Raw genomic sequence first — 13,752 nt, 5'->3', positions numbered from 1 at the left:
TTTGTTGCCCATGCTTGCTACAGGTTTTGTCTCTTCTTCCTGACCTGCCAAGATGTTAGGGGTCTCCACCACACAGTCCTGCCATTAAAAACTCTGCCACACCTTCCCTGCCATAGTGAACTATGTCCCCTTAAGTCCCAAACCACAGTAAGCCTCTTTGCCTTTAAGCTGTTTCTGTTAGTGACAGTCGTGAGAGTGATGACAGCAACTGGAATACCCTGCTTAGGAAGCACTGTGCATTCAAATCCAAAAGAAAAATAAATAGTGTCAGGTGTGGTGGCACACACTAAGGAGAGGCAGAGGCAAGCAAATCTCTGTGAGTTCAAGGCCAGCCTGGTCTACATAGCAAGTTCCCGGAAAGTCAGAGATACATAGTGAGATCCTTTCTCAAAGGAAGAGGACAGCAAGCAAACCTGCTACATAAGAAGGTAGTCAGTCCCCCCTGTGACCTTATAGCTTCGTTATTAAGTGTGAGTCACTGGCAGAGTGTGCAAAGTCCTGGGTTTGATCCCCAGCACCATAAAAATAAAGTTGAAATATATAAAGCAGGGGTGGTGGTATGTGTTTGTAATCTCAGCAGTTAGGGAGTGGAGCAGGAAGATCAAGATCAAGAATTCATAGCCAGTACAAGGCTTGGGCTATAGGAGACCCTTTCTCCAAGAACCAATGGGGCTGCATATATAGCTCCATTGATAAAGTATTAGCTTAACAAGTTAAGTCCTGAGTTTGATGCCCAGCACTGTATAAACTTGACACGATGGTACATGTCTATAATGCTAGCATTTGGGAGGACAGAAGTTCAAGGTCATCTTCAGCTATATGGTAAGTTTGAGGCCATCCTGGGATATGTGAGACCATCTCTTCCAAAATAAATACATAAATGCATACATTGAGGCAGCCATGATAATAGATGCCAGACTTGATATTCGGTACTTGTAATCCCAGCACTCGGGAGGTTGAAGCAGGTGGACTGCCAAGGTAGAGGCCAACCTGGCCTATATCGCTACTACAAGGCCAGTCAGAGCTACACGAACTTGCCTTAGTAAGCCAAAAGTGAAGAAATACCAAATAAATAAAATAAATGCTAGTAAACGTTTTAGATTCCATAACTCATAGAATAGACAAAAATGGTACAAATTGTGAGAAAACGTTGTTGTAGTTTTCTATTCTCAGACTGTTATGATGGTTTATAACTAATTGATGCTTGCCTCTGAGCGGCACACACTTCTGGGAATATAATAAAACTCAGCTGGTGTGGTACTGAAGCTCATGCATCCCTTGATGGCCATTTGGGCAGAGGGACTCCCTCCCATCATCACCCTCGGGCAGTGTGCACCTGTCATGGTTTGCGTGGTTTGGGTTGCAGAGACACTTTTCCACCCGGGGCCAACACTGTGACGGTAGTCAAGCTATAAGGAAACATGCTTCCTAGTGAAACCTGCAGAGACAGGGCCGTGCAGTCCCTGCACTCACAATAAAGGTGTTCAGCAAGGCGCTACAGAGAGATGACACCATTCTTTTTTTTGTTTGTTTTGTTTTGTTTTGTTTTTCAAGACAGGGTTTCTCTGTAGCTTTGGAGCCTGTACTGGAACTAGCTCTTATAGACCAGCCTGGCCTCGAACTCACAGAGATCTGCCTGCTTCTGCCTCCTGAGTGCTGGGATTAAAGGCATGTGCCACCACCTCCCGGCGAGATGACACCATTCTTGACCCAGTGACCTCTAGTCTTCCAAGAATGCTGAACAGACCAGATACAGTTTAAACTTGAAAGTGACAAGGTGCTCTATCCATCCTGTGTCATACTGCTCTGCCACAGAGAGGAGTGGGGTACTGGTACTTGCTTGAGTGAACGCCCAAAGAATTACACTGAGGGAGAAGTCCTGCTTCCAAAGATAACCAAGGATTTCTTCCCATTGTTGAAATTGAAACATGAATAGAAGCCAGGCAGTGGTGGCGCACACCCTTAATCCCAGCACTCAGGAGGCAGAGGCCAGTGGATCTCTGAGTTCAAGGCCAGCCTGGTCTACAAGAGCTCGTTCGAGGACATGCTCCAGAGCTACACAAAGAAACCCTGTGTAGAAAAACAAAACAGAACAAAAAAGAAACACAGATGGATTGCTGAATTAGGGGTAAGAGACAGAGGAAGAGGGTAGTGGATGCCAAGGAATGGCTGCAGAGGGGCCTGGTAGGTTTAGAGATAAAAGGGAACTTGGCCACGTGTTGACTGTGGTTTTCTGTCCTGCCCGATTCCCGCAATCATTAAGTCCCAAAGAAATCACACAGAAGTCTACATTAATCATAAACTGATTGGCCCATTAGCTCAGGCTTCTTATTAACTCTTGTAACTAATATTAACCCATTATTCTTATCTGTGTTAGCCACATGGCTTGGTACCTGTTTCAGCAAGGCAGTCACCACTTTCTTCTGTGTCTGGGCAGGACTGCAGAGAATGGGCTTCCTCCTACCCAGAATTCTCCTGTTCTTATTGACCCACCTCTACTTCCTGTCTGGTTGTCCCCACTATACTTTCTGCCTATCTACTGGCCAATCAATATTAACTTAAAATAATATTGACACAATACAGACCATTCTCCCACACCACTTCCCCCTCTTTTTTTTAAACAAAGGAAAATATCCATAGTCAATTTTTTTGGGGGAATGTGGGCATAGTTTTCCAGGCTACTTCCTTGTAGTAATGGGAGTGGTGGGGCTGTGTCCCCAGCACCCCGCTGCCCGAAAAGCTAGCTTTACCCGAAATAATTACACGGACACTGTATTCTTTTAAGCACTGCTTGGCCCGTTTCTATCTAGCCTCTTCTAGGCTAATTCTCACATATTAATTTAGCCCATTTCTAATCATCTGTGTAGCGCCCCTAGGTGTGCTTACCGGGAAGATTCTAGCCTATGTCCATTCTGGGTCGGAGCTTCATCGTGTGTATCTTCCCAGGAGCGGAGAGCATGGCGTCTCTCTGAGGCATCTGCTCCCGAGAGGAGAGCTGTGGAGTCTGAGCTCACTTCCTCTTCCTCCCAGCGTTCTGTTCTGTTTACTCCTCCCACCTATCTTCTAACCAATGAGGGCCAAGCAGTTTCTTTTTATTTAACCAATGACCTTCCTCCATCACTTCCTGCTGGTTGGGGGCACTGATAATCTTATGGGGACCTAAAGAAAATTTAGAATTATGATCAAGTCCTGACTAAAGTATCCTTTGAGGCTTGATCATCTCAGGCAGCATCTTGAATCCATGCTGGATGTAGAATTCTGACATCTGGGCCATCTGTTCCTACCGGATATGTCTCAGGTGGTCTTCCTTGATCAAACCTGATTTTTCTTACTTTAGAATGAATCCACAGTTTCCCATTTCCTGTGGAAACAAAAGCAAACCCTCTTCTCCAAAGTAACATACCTTTTGACTTCAATTGTGAAGTCAAGGTATTTTCAAAATACCTATCTTGGATTAATTCAGCAGCATTTATAAACAAATATCTTTTAGTAGCTTTTGCTTCTTCCTCAGCATTCAAATAATTCAAAGAGAACGTAATAACATACAGTATCCAGATTCTCTGTGTGTTTTCCATCTTTACATGGCTTTATTTTAACTGCTATTTCTTTTATTTTTAATTTTTGGCTTTTTGAGACAAGGTTTCTCTATGTATCTTTGTCTTAGAACTCACTCTGTAGACAAGGCTATCCTTGAACTCATAGAGATCTGTCTACCTCTGCCTCCCAAGTGTTGGGATTAAAGACGTGTGCTACTACACCCAACTACTCTCTTTTTTTTTTATTTTAAGGACTTTAACCACTTTCTTTTTTCTCCCAAGCTTGCATATATTTTTAACACACTGTAAACCATTTAGAGGTTTTCTTCATCTTTGAATCGCTCTTTACTGTATATCTCTCTCTTTTTTCTGACCACATGAGCCTTTAATTTGCTAAGCAATATGGGTAGGATTAAAGCCGTGGCTTTGATGGCTGGATCCAGCCCATTCCTTAGCTTTCTGAAATTCCAGCCTCATGGCAGAGGTACCAGCTGGAGCCATGTTTATTGCCACAACTCTATGGTGTTTCAAGGTCCCTGCTACCACCAGAAAGCATGCAATCAGCTTTTCGTCAACACCATTCAAGTATTTCATGGCAGGACCTCTTAAAAGAGCTGCAAGGTTTTACAGCTAAAGCTGAGGCAGGAAGCCTCTCTTAAATGAAACGCATTTCCTCTAGCAAACAGATCCCTCCTGAGGAAATGCTGCTATCAATAATCTGCACTTAACTCTATTCTTTTTTGTCTAGAATTATTTCCCAAGCTCTGTTGGGATTTATGTGGATGCAGTTGTCCACACGTTGGGTGCCATTTGTTGACTGAGTTTTCTGTCCTGCCTGATTCCCACAATCGTTAAGTCCCAAAGAAATTACACAGAGGTCTACATTAATTATAAACGGATTGGCCCATTAGCTCAGGCTTCTTATTAACTCTTATATTAACCCATTATTCTTATCTACATGGCTCGGTACCTTTTTCAGTGAGGCAGTCACAACTTCCTTCTGTGTCTGGGCAGAACTGCAGAGAAATGGGTTTCTTCCTACCCAGAATTCTCCTGTTCTCATTGACTCGCCTCTACTTTCTGTCTGGTTGTCCCCCCACTATACTTCCTGCCTGTCTACTGGCCAATCAGCATTTATTTAAAATATAATTGACAGACTACAGACCATTCTCCCACACCAGCCACAGTAGTGATAAGAACCCACTCAGGTGATAGAGCTGAACAGAAGCCGGACATCATGGCACACACCTATAATCCTAGAACTCAGGAGGCTGAAGCAAGATCACAAGATTCAGGTGTCTGGGCTACATCAAGAGACATATGAAACAAGGAGACGAAGAAAGAAAGGCAGGGCAGAGGGAGCTGGAGAGATAACTCACTGGTTCAGAGCATATACCACTCTGGCCGGAAACATGAGTTGGATTCCCAGCACCCAGTTCAGGTGGCTCACAACCAAGTATAGCACCCAGAGGGATCCTGCATCCTCCTCTGGACTGTTCAGGCCCCTGCACTTGCTTGCACAGATCTACACACATACACACGTAACTAAAAATGAAAATAAATATTTTAAAATAACAAAAGGGATTGGGAAACCTGAGTAAAATCTCACATCCCCACCTGGATTCACATATGTCAAGCTAGGGACATGAGAACAATGACTTCGTGTATTGCAAAGTCCCCCCACTTTCCCCATCCCCTGGCAGTCAGCTCATATTATTGCTTACAACTATAAATGTGAATCTACAATTACACCAACATTACAGTTTCAAAAAGGAATAGAGGCCTACAAGATGACTCAACGGGTGAAGGTGCTTGCCACACAAGCTTGGGGCCCTGAGTTCAATGAGTTCAATACCTGAAACCTACACAAAGGTAGCAGGCGAGAACTGACCCCACGTGGCATGACACACACCCGGTAATGATGGTGGCAGAAAAAGAATAAGAGGAGGGGGCAGTTTAAAACTTTAAAGGACTGACTAAGCCTTGAACCTTTAGCCTACTACTTGGGGGGTTTTAGTTCATTGATTAAGAGCTTCTCCAATAATCGGTCACCTCTGAACTTTAGCCAAGAATTTTCCTCTCCCAGCACAAAGAAATATTTAAGGAGATGAAAACTCTAATTACCCATATTTCCTCATTCAATATTGTATCATGGATTGAATTATCGCTGTACCCATTAATATGTGTAATTATTGTATGGCCATAAAATCATTTATTGATAAACTTGAAAAAGAATCATTTTCCTAGCACAGCATGCCAACACAAGAAGAGGAGGGAGTGGTTAGAGCGTGGGCTAGAGGCAAAAAGGCTTGCCTCGAGGTCGATTCTAGTTACGTAGTGTTAAGGACTCCACGTGGCTGTGCAGTTCAAGACCAGAATGTCTCAAAGAGCTGAGACGCTGAACCTGTTAAACAAACCTCCCATCTTCTCCCCTCCCCCAGCCCTTGGCTTTGCATCACTCTTATTTGCTTTTTCTTTTTTTTTAAATATTTATTTATTATGTACACAATATTCTGTCTGTGTGTATGCCCGCAGGCCAGAAGAGGGCACCAGACCCCATCACAGATGGTTGTGAGCCACCATGTGGTTGCTGGGAATTGAACTCAGGACCTTTGGAAGAGCAGGCAATGCTCTTAACCGCTGAGCCTCTCTCCAGACCCTCTTATTTGCTTTTTCATTTTCATGTGTGTGTATGTGCGCGCACGCATGCGTGCAGGGTCTTCAGAGGCCAGAAAAGGGCGTAGGAATCTCCTGGAACTGGAGCAACAGACTTTTGTGAGCTACCATGAGGGGGCTAGGAATCAAATCTGGGCCCAATGGAAGAGTAGCCTGAGCTTTTAACCGCCCAGTCATTTCCACATCCCCTTTCTTCCTTTTAATCACATGTATGTGTGTGAATCAGTTTATGCACGGGGGAGAGTAGGCGTCTAAGGAAGCCATTAGATCCCTTGGAGCTAGAGTTACAGCCGGCTGTGAGCATCCTGATGCGGGAGCTGAGAACTGAACTCGGATCTTGTACAGAAACAGAATCTGCTTGTCACCTCTGAATCATCTCTCCAGCGCCTCGTCTTTCTTCTGTATGTAGAGCATTTTCTATCTCTTGGTGACACCCAAGAAGGATGAGACAGTCTTGTGCCTTTGTGGTGGGCTGGTTTCACCTAGCAGAGTTTCCTCAGGATGTGTCCACACTGCAGTATGAGTCAGGATTCCCTTGCTTTTGATTTTGGTTTGTTTGAGTTTGGTTTGGTGGTGGTGGACTAGACCAGGCTAGTCTCAAACTCACAGATATATTCCTGCTTCTGCCTCCCAAATTCTGGGATTAACGATGCTTATCATAATGGTTTTTAACTCACTATGTAGCCATGGCTTCCTTGAACTCCAGATTCTCCTGCCTCCAACTTCTGAGTCAGTATACACAGCAGATTGTCTTCTCTTTTCAGGTTAATGGTATTCTATTTCTTATATGGACCATTTCTCTCTTTTTTTTCTTTGTTTGTTTTTGTTTTTCGAGACAGGCTTTCTCTGTAGCTTTGAAGCCTGTCCTGGAACTTGCTCTGTAGACCAACCAGGCTGGCTTTGAACTCACAGAGATCTGCCTGCCTCTGCCTCCTGAGTGCTGGGATTAAAGGCGTGCACCACGGCCACCGCCACCGGCTGGGTCGCTTCTTGTTTGTTCATCCATTCATCCATCCAAGGACACTTGGTTTAGAGTTCCACCTCCCACTGTGACAGCAAAGTATCTGGCAGTGGGGAGTAAAAAAAAAAAAAAAGCAGGTCTCTTTAAGTAGGTTTGGAAGTCCAATGCCCTGGCTCTCGTGTGTACTTGAATCTCGTAAGGGTCTTTTTCACTACATCACATGGTGAACAGCACCATGATGTGGTCACAGAGGACAGAAAGATCCCAAGGGAGCCAGAAATGAAGGAGAGGCCATTCTTGGTCTTTTATTATAACCATGCCTAGTAGGAACTATGTAGGAGCTCATGAGATACGATAACCCCTTCTAAGAACATAGCCTCAAAAGACCTAGTCACCTCTCCCTTCCACCCCTTCAATGTCCCCTTACCTCCCAGCACTGCCACCAAACTAGGGACCAAGCACGTATCATATGCACCTGTGGGGGACAGACTCCAGCCATATCCAAACCCTAACACATGGTTGCTCCTGACTGGGGCCATTGTGAGTGAGTGGCGCTTCTTCTTCTATCTGCAACCTGGTTTCAAACAAACAACAGAGAGAAAAATCCCAGGTTCTTGCCCAGGTCAAGCTGGACTGCTTGGGACTCAGGGTGTTCCATGTACTTATCTCCTTTGGCAGTGTGGCTCCTGGCTTCGGGAGAGCAAATAAAAGTCCCTCGTCCAAGCTGAGTCCTTCCAGACCTGCTCCCCTTCCGCATCCAGAACAACATCTGCTCCCCCTGACTCAGGAGCAAGGGTGATGTGTCCGTACAGGACAGCGTGAGCTCTCTGGCAGCATGGAGCACAGGGTCCTTGCCCAGAGGGCAGCCACACAGCCCCCCAACCCTACCTGGGGAAAACACAGAACTTGTTCTGTCAGGACCCTGGCCCAGGCTGGACCAGACACACCCTGCCATTTTCCTCCAGTAAGCAGGGGTACAGTTCAGTTCACAGGATGGAGGTGGAGCCAGCGTGGCCACCTGGTTCCAGGGGAGGAACACGAGATTGTTAATCTAGGAACAAAGTCTCCCCCTATTTAAGCTCAGGCAGACTATGCCTTAGTTAGTGCCCTGGTGTCCCAGCTCTCCATCTCTGCTATCCCACCCCCAGCCCCAGCCATGCAGGGAGCCTGGCTGCTGCTGCTGCTGCTGCTGCTGCTGGGCCTCAGGTTGCAGCTGTCACTGAGTGTCATCCCAGGTAATGAGGCTCCTCTGGATGCCTGCTCCATTCACGCATGTGAACCTTTAGTCTGACCCTTCCTCTGCTATTCCCTTGGCCAGTGGAGGAGGAGAACCCAGCCTTCTGGAACCAAAAGGCAGCCGAAGCTCTGAGTGCTGCCAAGAAGCTGCAGCCCATCCAGACATCAGCCAAGAACCTCATCATCTTCCTGGGGGACGGTGAGTGTCCAAGGCCTGGCCACCCTGGGGCCCTTGCACTTGAAGAACCTAAGGCCGCTGGTGGGTCCAGGTGGGCCTGAGGGTTCAGTCCTGATCGGATTCTATGCCTTCAGGGATGGGGGTGCCCACAGTGACAGCCACCCGGATCCTAAAGGGACAGTTGGAAGGCAATCTAGGACCCGAGACACCCCTAGCCATGGACCGCTTCCCATACATGGCTCTGTCCAAGGTGAGTACTGAGCCACATATCTGGGATGTGGGGAGAGGCTGACGAGGACCCAGGGAAAGGATGACAGAGAGGACCCCGGATACTGAGAGCCCAGTTCGGGGTCTGGCAATAATGAGCAGGTCCCAGGCTAGGCTTGAGTGAAGAAACAGACGTCTGCTTTGAGGCCAGTTGAGGATGTCTCTGTCTCCAGACCTACAGTGTGGACAGGCAGGTCCCAGACAGTGCCAGCACAGCCACAGCCTACCTGTGCGGGGTCAAGACCAACTACAAGACCATTGGCGTGAGCGCGGCCGCACGGTTTGACCAGTGCAACACCACTTTCGGCAATGAGGTCATCTCGGTGATGTACCGCGCAAAGAAAGCAGGTGGGTTGGAGCCAGGCGCGGGGATGGGGGCGGGCCTGGGAGACTGCATGTCCCACCCCGACCTCTGCTGTCTTCAGGAAAGGCCGTAGGACTGGTGACCACCACAAGGGTGCAGCACGCCTCTCCAGCCGGCACCTACGTTCACACGGTGAACCGGAACTGGTACGGGGATGCTGATATGCCTGCCTCGGCCCTGCAGGAGGGCTGCAAGGATATTGCTACACAGCTTGTCTCCAACATGGACATCAATGTGAGGAATAAAGCCTGAGCTCCCTGGGTCCTGGTTGGAAAGGAAGCAGAGGCCCTAAAGTCTGCCTTCTCTGATCCTCTCTGAGCATAGGTGATCCTCGGTGGGGGCCGAAAATACATGTTTCCTGAAGGAACCCCAGACCCCGAGTATCCGACTGATGTTAACCAGACCGGAACCAGACTTGATGGCCGGAACCTGGTGGAGGAATGGCTGTCGAAGCACCAGGTGATGAGGTGCACACCGATTGTGGCACAGCAGAGACCGGGGAAGGGCTGTGGGCCTTACCAATCATTTATGCCCCTCTAGGGCTCCCAGTATGTTTGGAACCGTGAAGAACTCATTCAGAAGTCCCTTGATCCATCAGTGACATACCTCATGGGTAATGACCCCACACTTCCTGCACTGGTACCCCGTCAGTTCAGCAGCCTTTGAACATGTGTGTATGTGCACATACTGTGACCCTACTACCAAGCTTATTGGTCACCATAATTTTTTGGCTTTTGTCCCTAAGGCCTCTTTGAGCCTGTAGACACAAAATTCGACATTCAGCGGGACCCTTTGATGGATCCATCTCTGAAGGACATGGCAGAGGCAGCCCTGAGAGTGCTGAGCAGGAACCCCAACGGCTTCTACCTCTTTGTGGAGGGTGAGTCTTCAGGACCCCATGGAAAGAGGAGGCAACGGACAAGGACAGGCTGGAGCTCACGCTCACTGGTTTCCTGCAGGTGGCCGAATCGACCGTGGTCACCATCTGGGCACAGCGTATCTGGCGCTGACTGAGGCTGTCATGTTCGACACAGCCATTGAGAAAGCCAGCCAACTCACCAGTGAGAAAGACACGTTGACCATAGTTACCGCTGACCACTCCCACGTCTTCTCCTTTGGTGGATACACACTTCGGGGGACTTCCATCTTCGGTAGGTCGGGAACAAGTGGCGGATTTTTTGTTGTTGTTGCTCTTTGGGTTTTTTTTTTGTTGTGTTTTGTTTTGCATCAATTATGTAAAGAACTTTGTCTGATCCTCCCCTTCTCTATTTGTTAAATGGACAGAAAAGGGCACCTGCTTTGTGGAAATCTAGCAACCACTGGGCAGACAAAAGGTGAAGCGTCTAAGCTTCAGTCTTTGGGAGAACAAGGTGTCTCTCTTCCTCTATGCAGGGCTGGCCCCGCTCAAAGCTCTGGACGGCAAGTCCTACACCTCCATCCTGTATGGCAATGGCCCGGGCTACGTTGGTACAGGGGAAAGACCCAACGTCACCGCTGCTGAAAGCAGTGAGTGCAATGTCACAGCTTGCCTGAGGGTGGGGCGGGGGTGGGGGGGACTCCACAGAGATCTTGAGAGACCTTCTCGCTGAATGTCTTGTCCCTCCAGGTGACCCCTCATACCAGCAGCAGGCGGCTGTGCCAGTGAAGTCGGAGACCCATGGCGGGGAGGATGTGGCGATATTCGCGCGTGGTCCGCAGGCACACCTGCTGCATGGAGTGCAGGAGCAGAATTACATCGCGCACGTCATGGCCTTTGCAGGCTGCCTGGAGCCCTACACCGACTGCGGCCTGGCGCCCCCTGAGGACGAGAGCAGTGAAACCGCCCCTAGCCAGACCACCAGGACAACCCGCCAGACCACCACCACCATCCCTATCAGGGACAGCGCGGGTAGCCTAGGCCCAGCCACCACCCCGCTGGCCCTGACGCTGCTGGCCAGAACGGTGCTGATGCTACTGGGGGTTGTTGCGTAGTCCTCTGGTCTCCACCCACCAGGTCCTAGACCCTAACCTGGTGCTTCCTTTACCTTGGCCACCCACTAACTTCTCATTGTCCCCTCCCTCCACTGCATCTCTATCCCGTGCTCCTTGCATTCTGGCTGTGGGCCCTACCCTAGGACCTCTCTGCTTGTAGCCTCAACCCTTATCCCAGTCTAGAGTGACTGCTTCCAGGGCACCTGCCCAAGCATTCACAAGGGCACAATCACCTCCGAACCAGCAGCCATCCTCAAACCTCACAGAGCTCCTCCTTCCGGAGGCACCATGACAACACAGCCCTGATTCTCCTGGGGCAGTCTGGACTCTCCTCTCTGACTTCAGCCCCCAGCTGCTTGCAAAGAAGAGGACCTCAACGAAAATTTATGGAGGACCAAGCCTGCACCCTCCCATTGGTGCCCCCACCAAGCTTGGATTCCTGCAGAGGCCTTCATGGCCCAACCATGCCAATCCTCAGAGAGAAGATTCTGGAGTCGCTCAGCCCTCCCATGTCTACTGCCCAGCTAAGAAATTCATGGCGCTGCACCTCACCGACTGCTACATCATCTCAGGCTGCACCAACATTTCTGAACTAAGGAAATCCCCTATGTGTTCTCCCGGGAGAGGCAAACCAATAATAAAGTGTTATGCAATACAATGCCAAGAATCGCTTTCTTTTTCCTCGGCTCCAAACAAGAGCCTAGTGCCTGCTCAGCCACATCCCCACCCTCTAGTACTATGTCCTACTCCTCATCTTGCTCCTCTTCTTTCTGAGACTCCATAGCCCAAGCTGGCCTCAAATGTATAGCAGTTCTATTGCTGTAGTCTTCCAAACGCTGGGATTTTAAGTGTGAGCCACACGTCCGGCGTTCTAGTAGGTTCTTTGGAGAAGGAAAGCCTGGAGCATCTAGAGCACAGGGCCCAGATTGGGAGGGGTGGGTGATGGTGGAGATCAGGCCAGGGAGACAGCTAGTTGAGCAAGAACCCTGAACAAAGAAAAGGCCTGAATGGCAGAACAGCAGTGCAAGGGGCCTGGGGCAGTGGTCATCAGGGACATTAGAAGGACAGAGTCAGAGAGGGTGGCTGGGATGAGGGCATAGGGGGGGCAAGGAAGAGGTGTCAAGGAGGGGAGGAGCCGTGAAGTCTAGAGTGCTGTGGTAACAGCCTTCGAAAAAGGATTTAGACCAGCCAGCCCTGGCTGTTTCTGGAAGCATGTCATCTTTTCTCTTTTCTATTTTTTTCAGGTGTGTGTGTATGTGTGTGTGTGTGTGTGTGTGCGCGCACACACACACACACACACACACACACATACACACAGAGAGGCAGGAGTTGGTCAGCTCGAGGGGAGGTGCAGACCCTCCCTAACCATCTCTGACCTGCATAGGGAACTTTGTGGAACACCACCCCAGTATAGTCATGCTTGGCTCCTACCTAACCTGCCCAATGTGGACATTTGAAAGAACTACGTAAAGGTGGAATCGACTGTGCTTCCCAGCAAATTTTTCAGCATTACAAATTTATTTGTACATTTATGAAGGTACAAAAACACACTTTGCTCCCACTAGTAATATTAGGAAGATTGAATATGTTTCCTTATTTGCTAAAATCTTGATTTAACACGGTGAAACATCCATTTGAAGTCTTGGCTCTTGGAATAGTTCATTTCAATTCCGAATTTTACTGTCTGTTGTGAAAATTCGGAGGCTGAGTGGAGGAAGGCGTTCTTAGCGGCGCTTCCGAGTCATCATACTGGTTTTTAAATTCCATCCGCCAATTATGCAAGGCTTTTGTCTGGCTCCAGCTGATATATTTCTGTCTTCTTGGGTGTCATTTGGTTGCTCTTTCAACACAATGGAGTGGCGTTACACATTTATGTTTTATAAATTTGTTCAAAACCCAGGGACCTCTTCATTTTAAAACTTGCAGTTTTAAAAACAGCTTATCCCGGAATTAGGTGCCAGGTAATAGATGTTCAACTCCGTGAATGCCCTGAAAACTGCTAACTTGTGCACTTTAAAGGGGCAACTTTATGGTGTGTGTAGATTATACCTAAATTTTCAAAAGCAGAGTAGATGAGTTTCTACTTCAGAGCATCAAGGTGTGTGTATGAGGGTTTTATTAGTCATATACGTTGCTGGGGCACCAGCAAGAAGGCTCAGCAAGTGAAATTGCTGCTGACTGCCCAGCAAAGTAAGCTTGATCTTCAGGATCCACCTACAGGTAAAAGGAGAGATCTGGCTGTGCAATGTTGTCTTCTGATCTCCACAAGAAGTTCTGTGGCATGCATGGGCATGTACATACAAGAGCACGCACGCACACACACACACACACACAGAGAGAGAGAGAGAGAGAGAGAGAGAGAGAGAGAGAGAGAGAGAGAGAGAGAGAGAGAGAGAGAGAGAGAGAGAGAGAGAGAGAGAGAGAGAGAGAGAGAGAATAAATAATTTCTTTCTTTCTCTTTTCTTTCTTTCTTTTTCAAGGCAGGATTTCTCTGTGTAGTCCTGGTCGTCCTGGAACTCGCTTTGTAGAGCAGGCTGGCCTCGAACTCTAAGAGATCCACTAG

The 13,752-nt window shown here is 48.2% G+C and overlaps 1 protein-coding gene across 1 annotated transcript; it reads left to right on the top strand.

Moving 5' to 3' along the window:
- The first annotated feature begins 8,329 nt into the window (after nucleotides 1-8,329).
- Nucleotides 8,330-11,189, top strand: LOC101993931 (intestinal-type alkaline phosphatase). The gene is made up of 11 exons (XM_005361786.1): nucleotides 8,330-8,408; nucleotides 8,492-8,608; nucleotides 8,722-8,837; nucleotides 9,028-9,202; nucleotides 9,280-9,452; nucleotides 9,543-9,677; nucleotides 9,759-9,831; nucleotides 9,964-10,098; nucleotides 10,178-10,369; nucleotides 10,611-10,724; nucleotides 10,825-11,189. Exons 1-11 carry the CDS (start codon nucleotides 8,330-8,332, stop codon nucleotides 11,187-11,189), a joined length of 1,674 nt encoding a protein of 557 aa, XP_005361843.1.
- The last annotated feature ends 2,563 nt before the right edge of the window (nucleotides 11,190-13,752 follow it).

Source organism: Microtus ochrogaster, linkage group LG4 (assembly GCF_000317375.1).
Source record: "Microtus ochrogaster isolate Prairie Vole_2 linkage group LG4, MicOch1.0, whole genome shotgun sequence".
Classification (NCBI taxonomy): domain Eukaryota; kingdom Metazoa; phylum Chordata; class Mammalia; order Rodentia; family Cricetidae; genus Microtus; species Microtus ochrogaster.
This window is presented reverse-complemented; position numbering and strand designations above follow the sequence as displayed.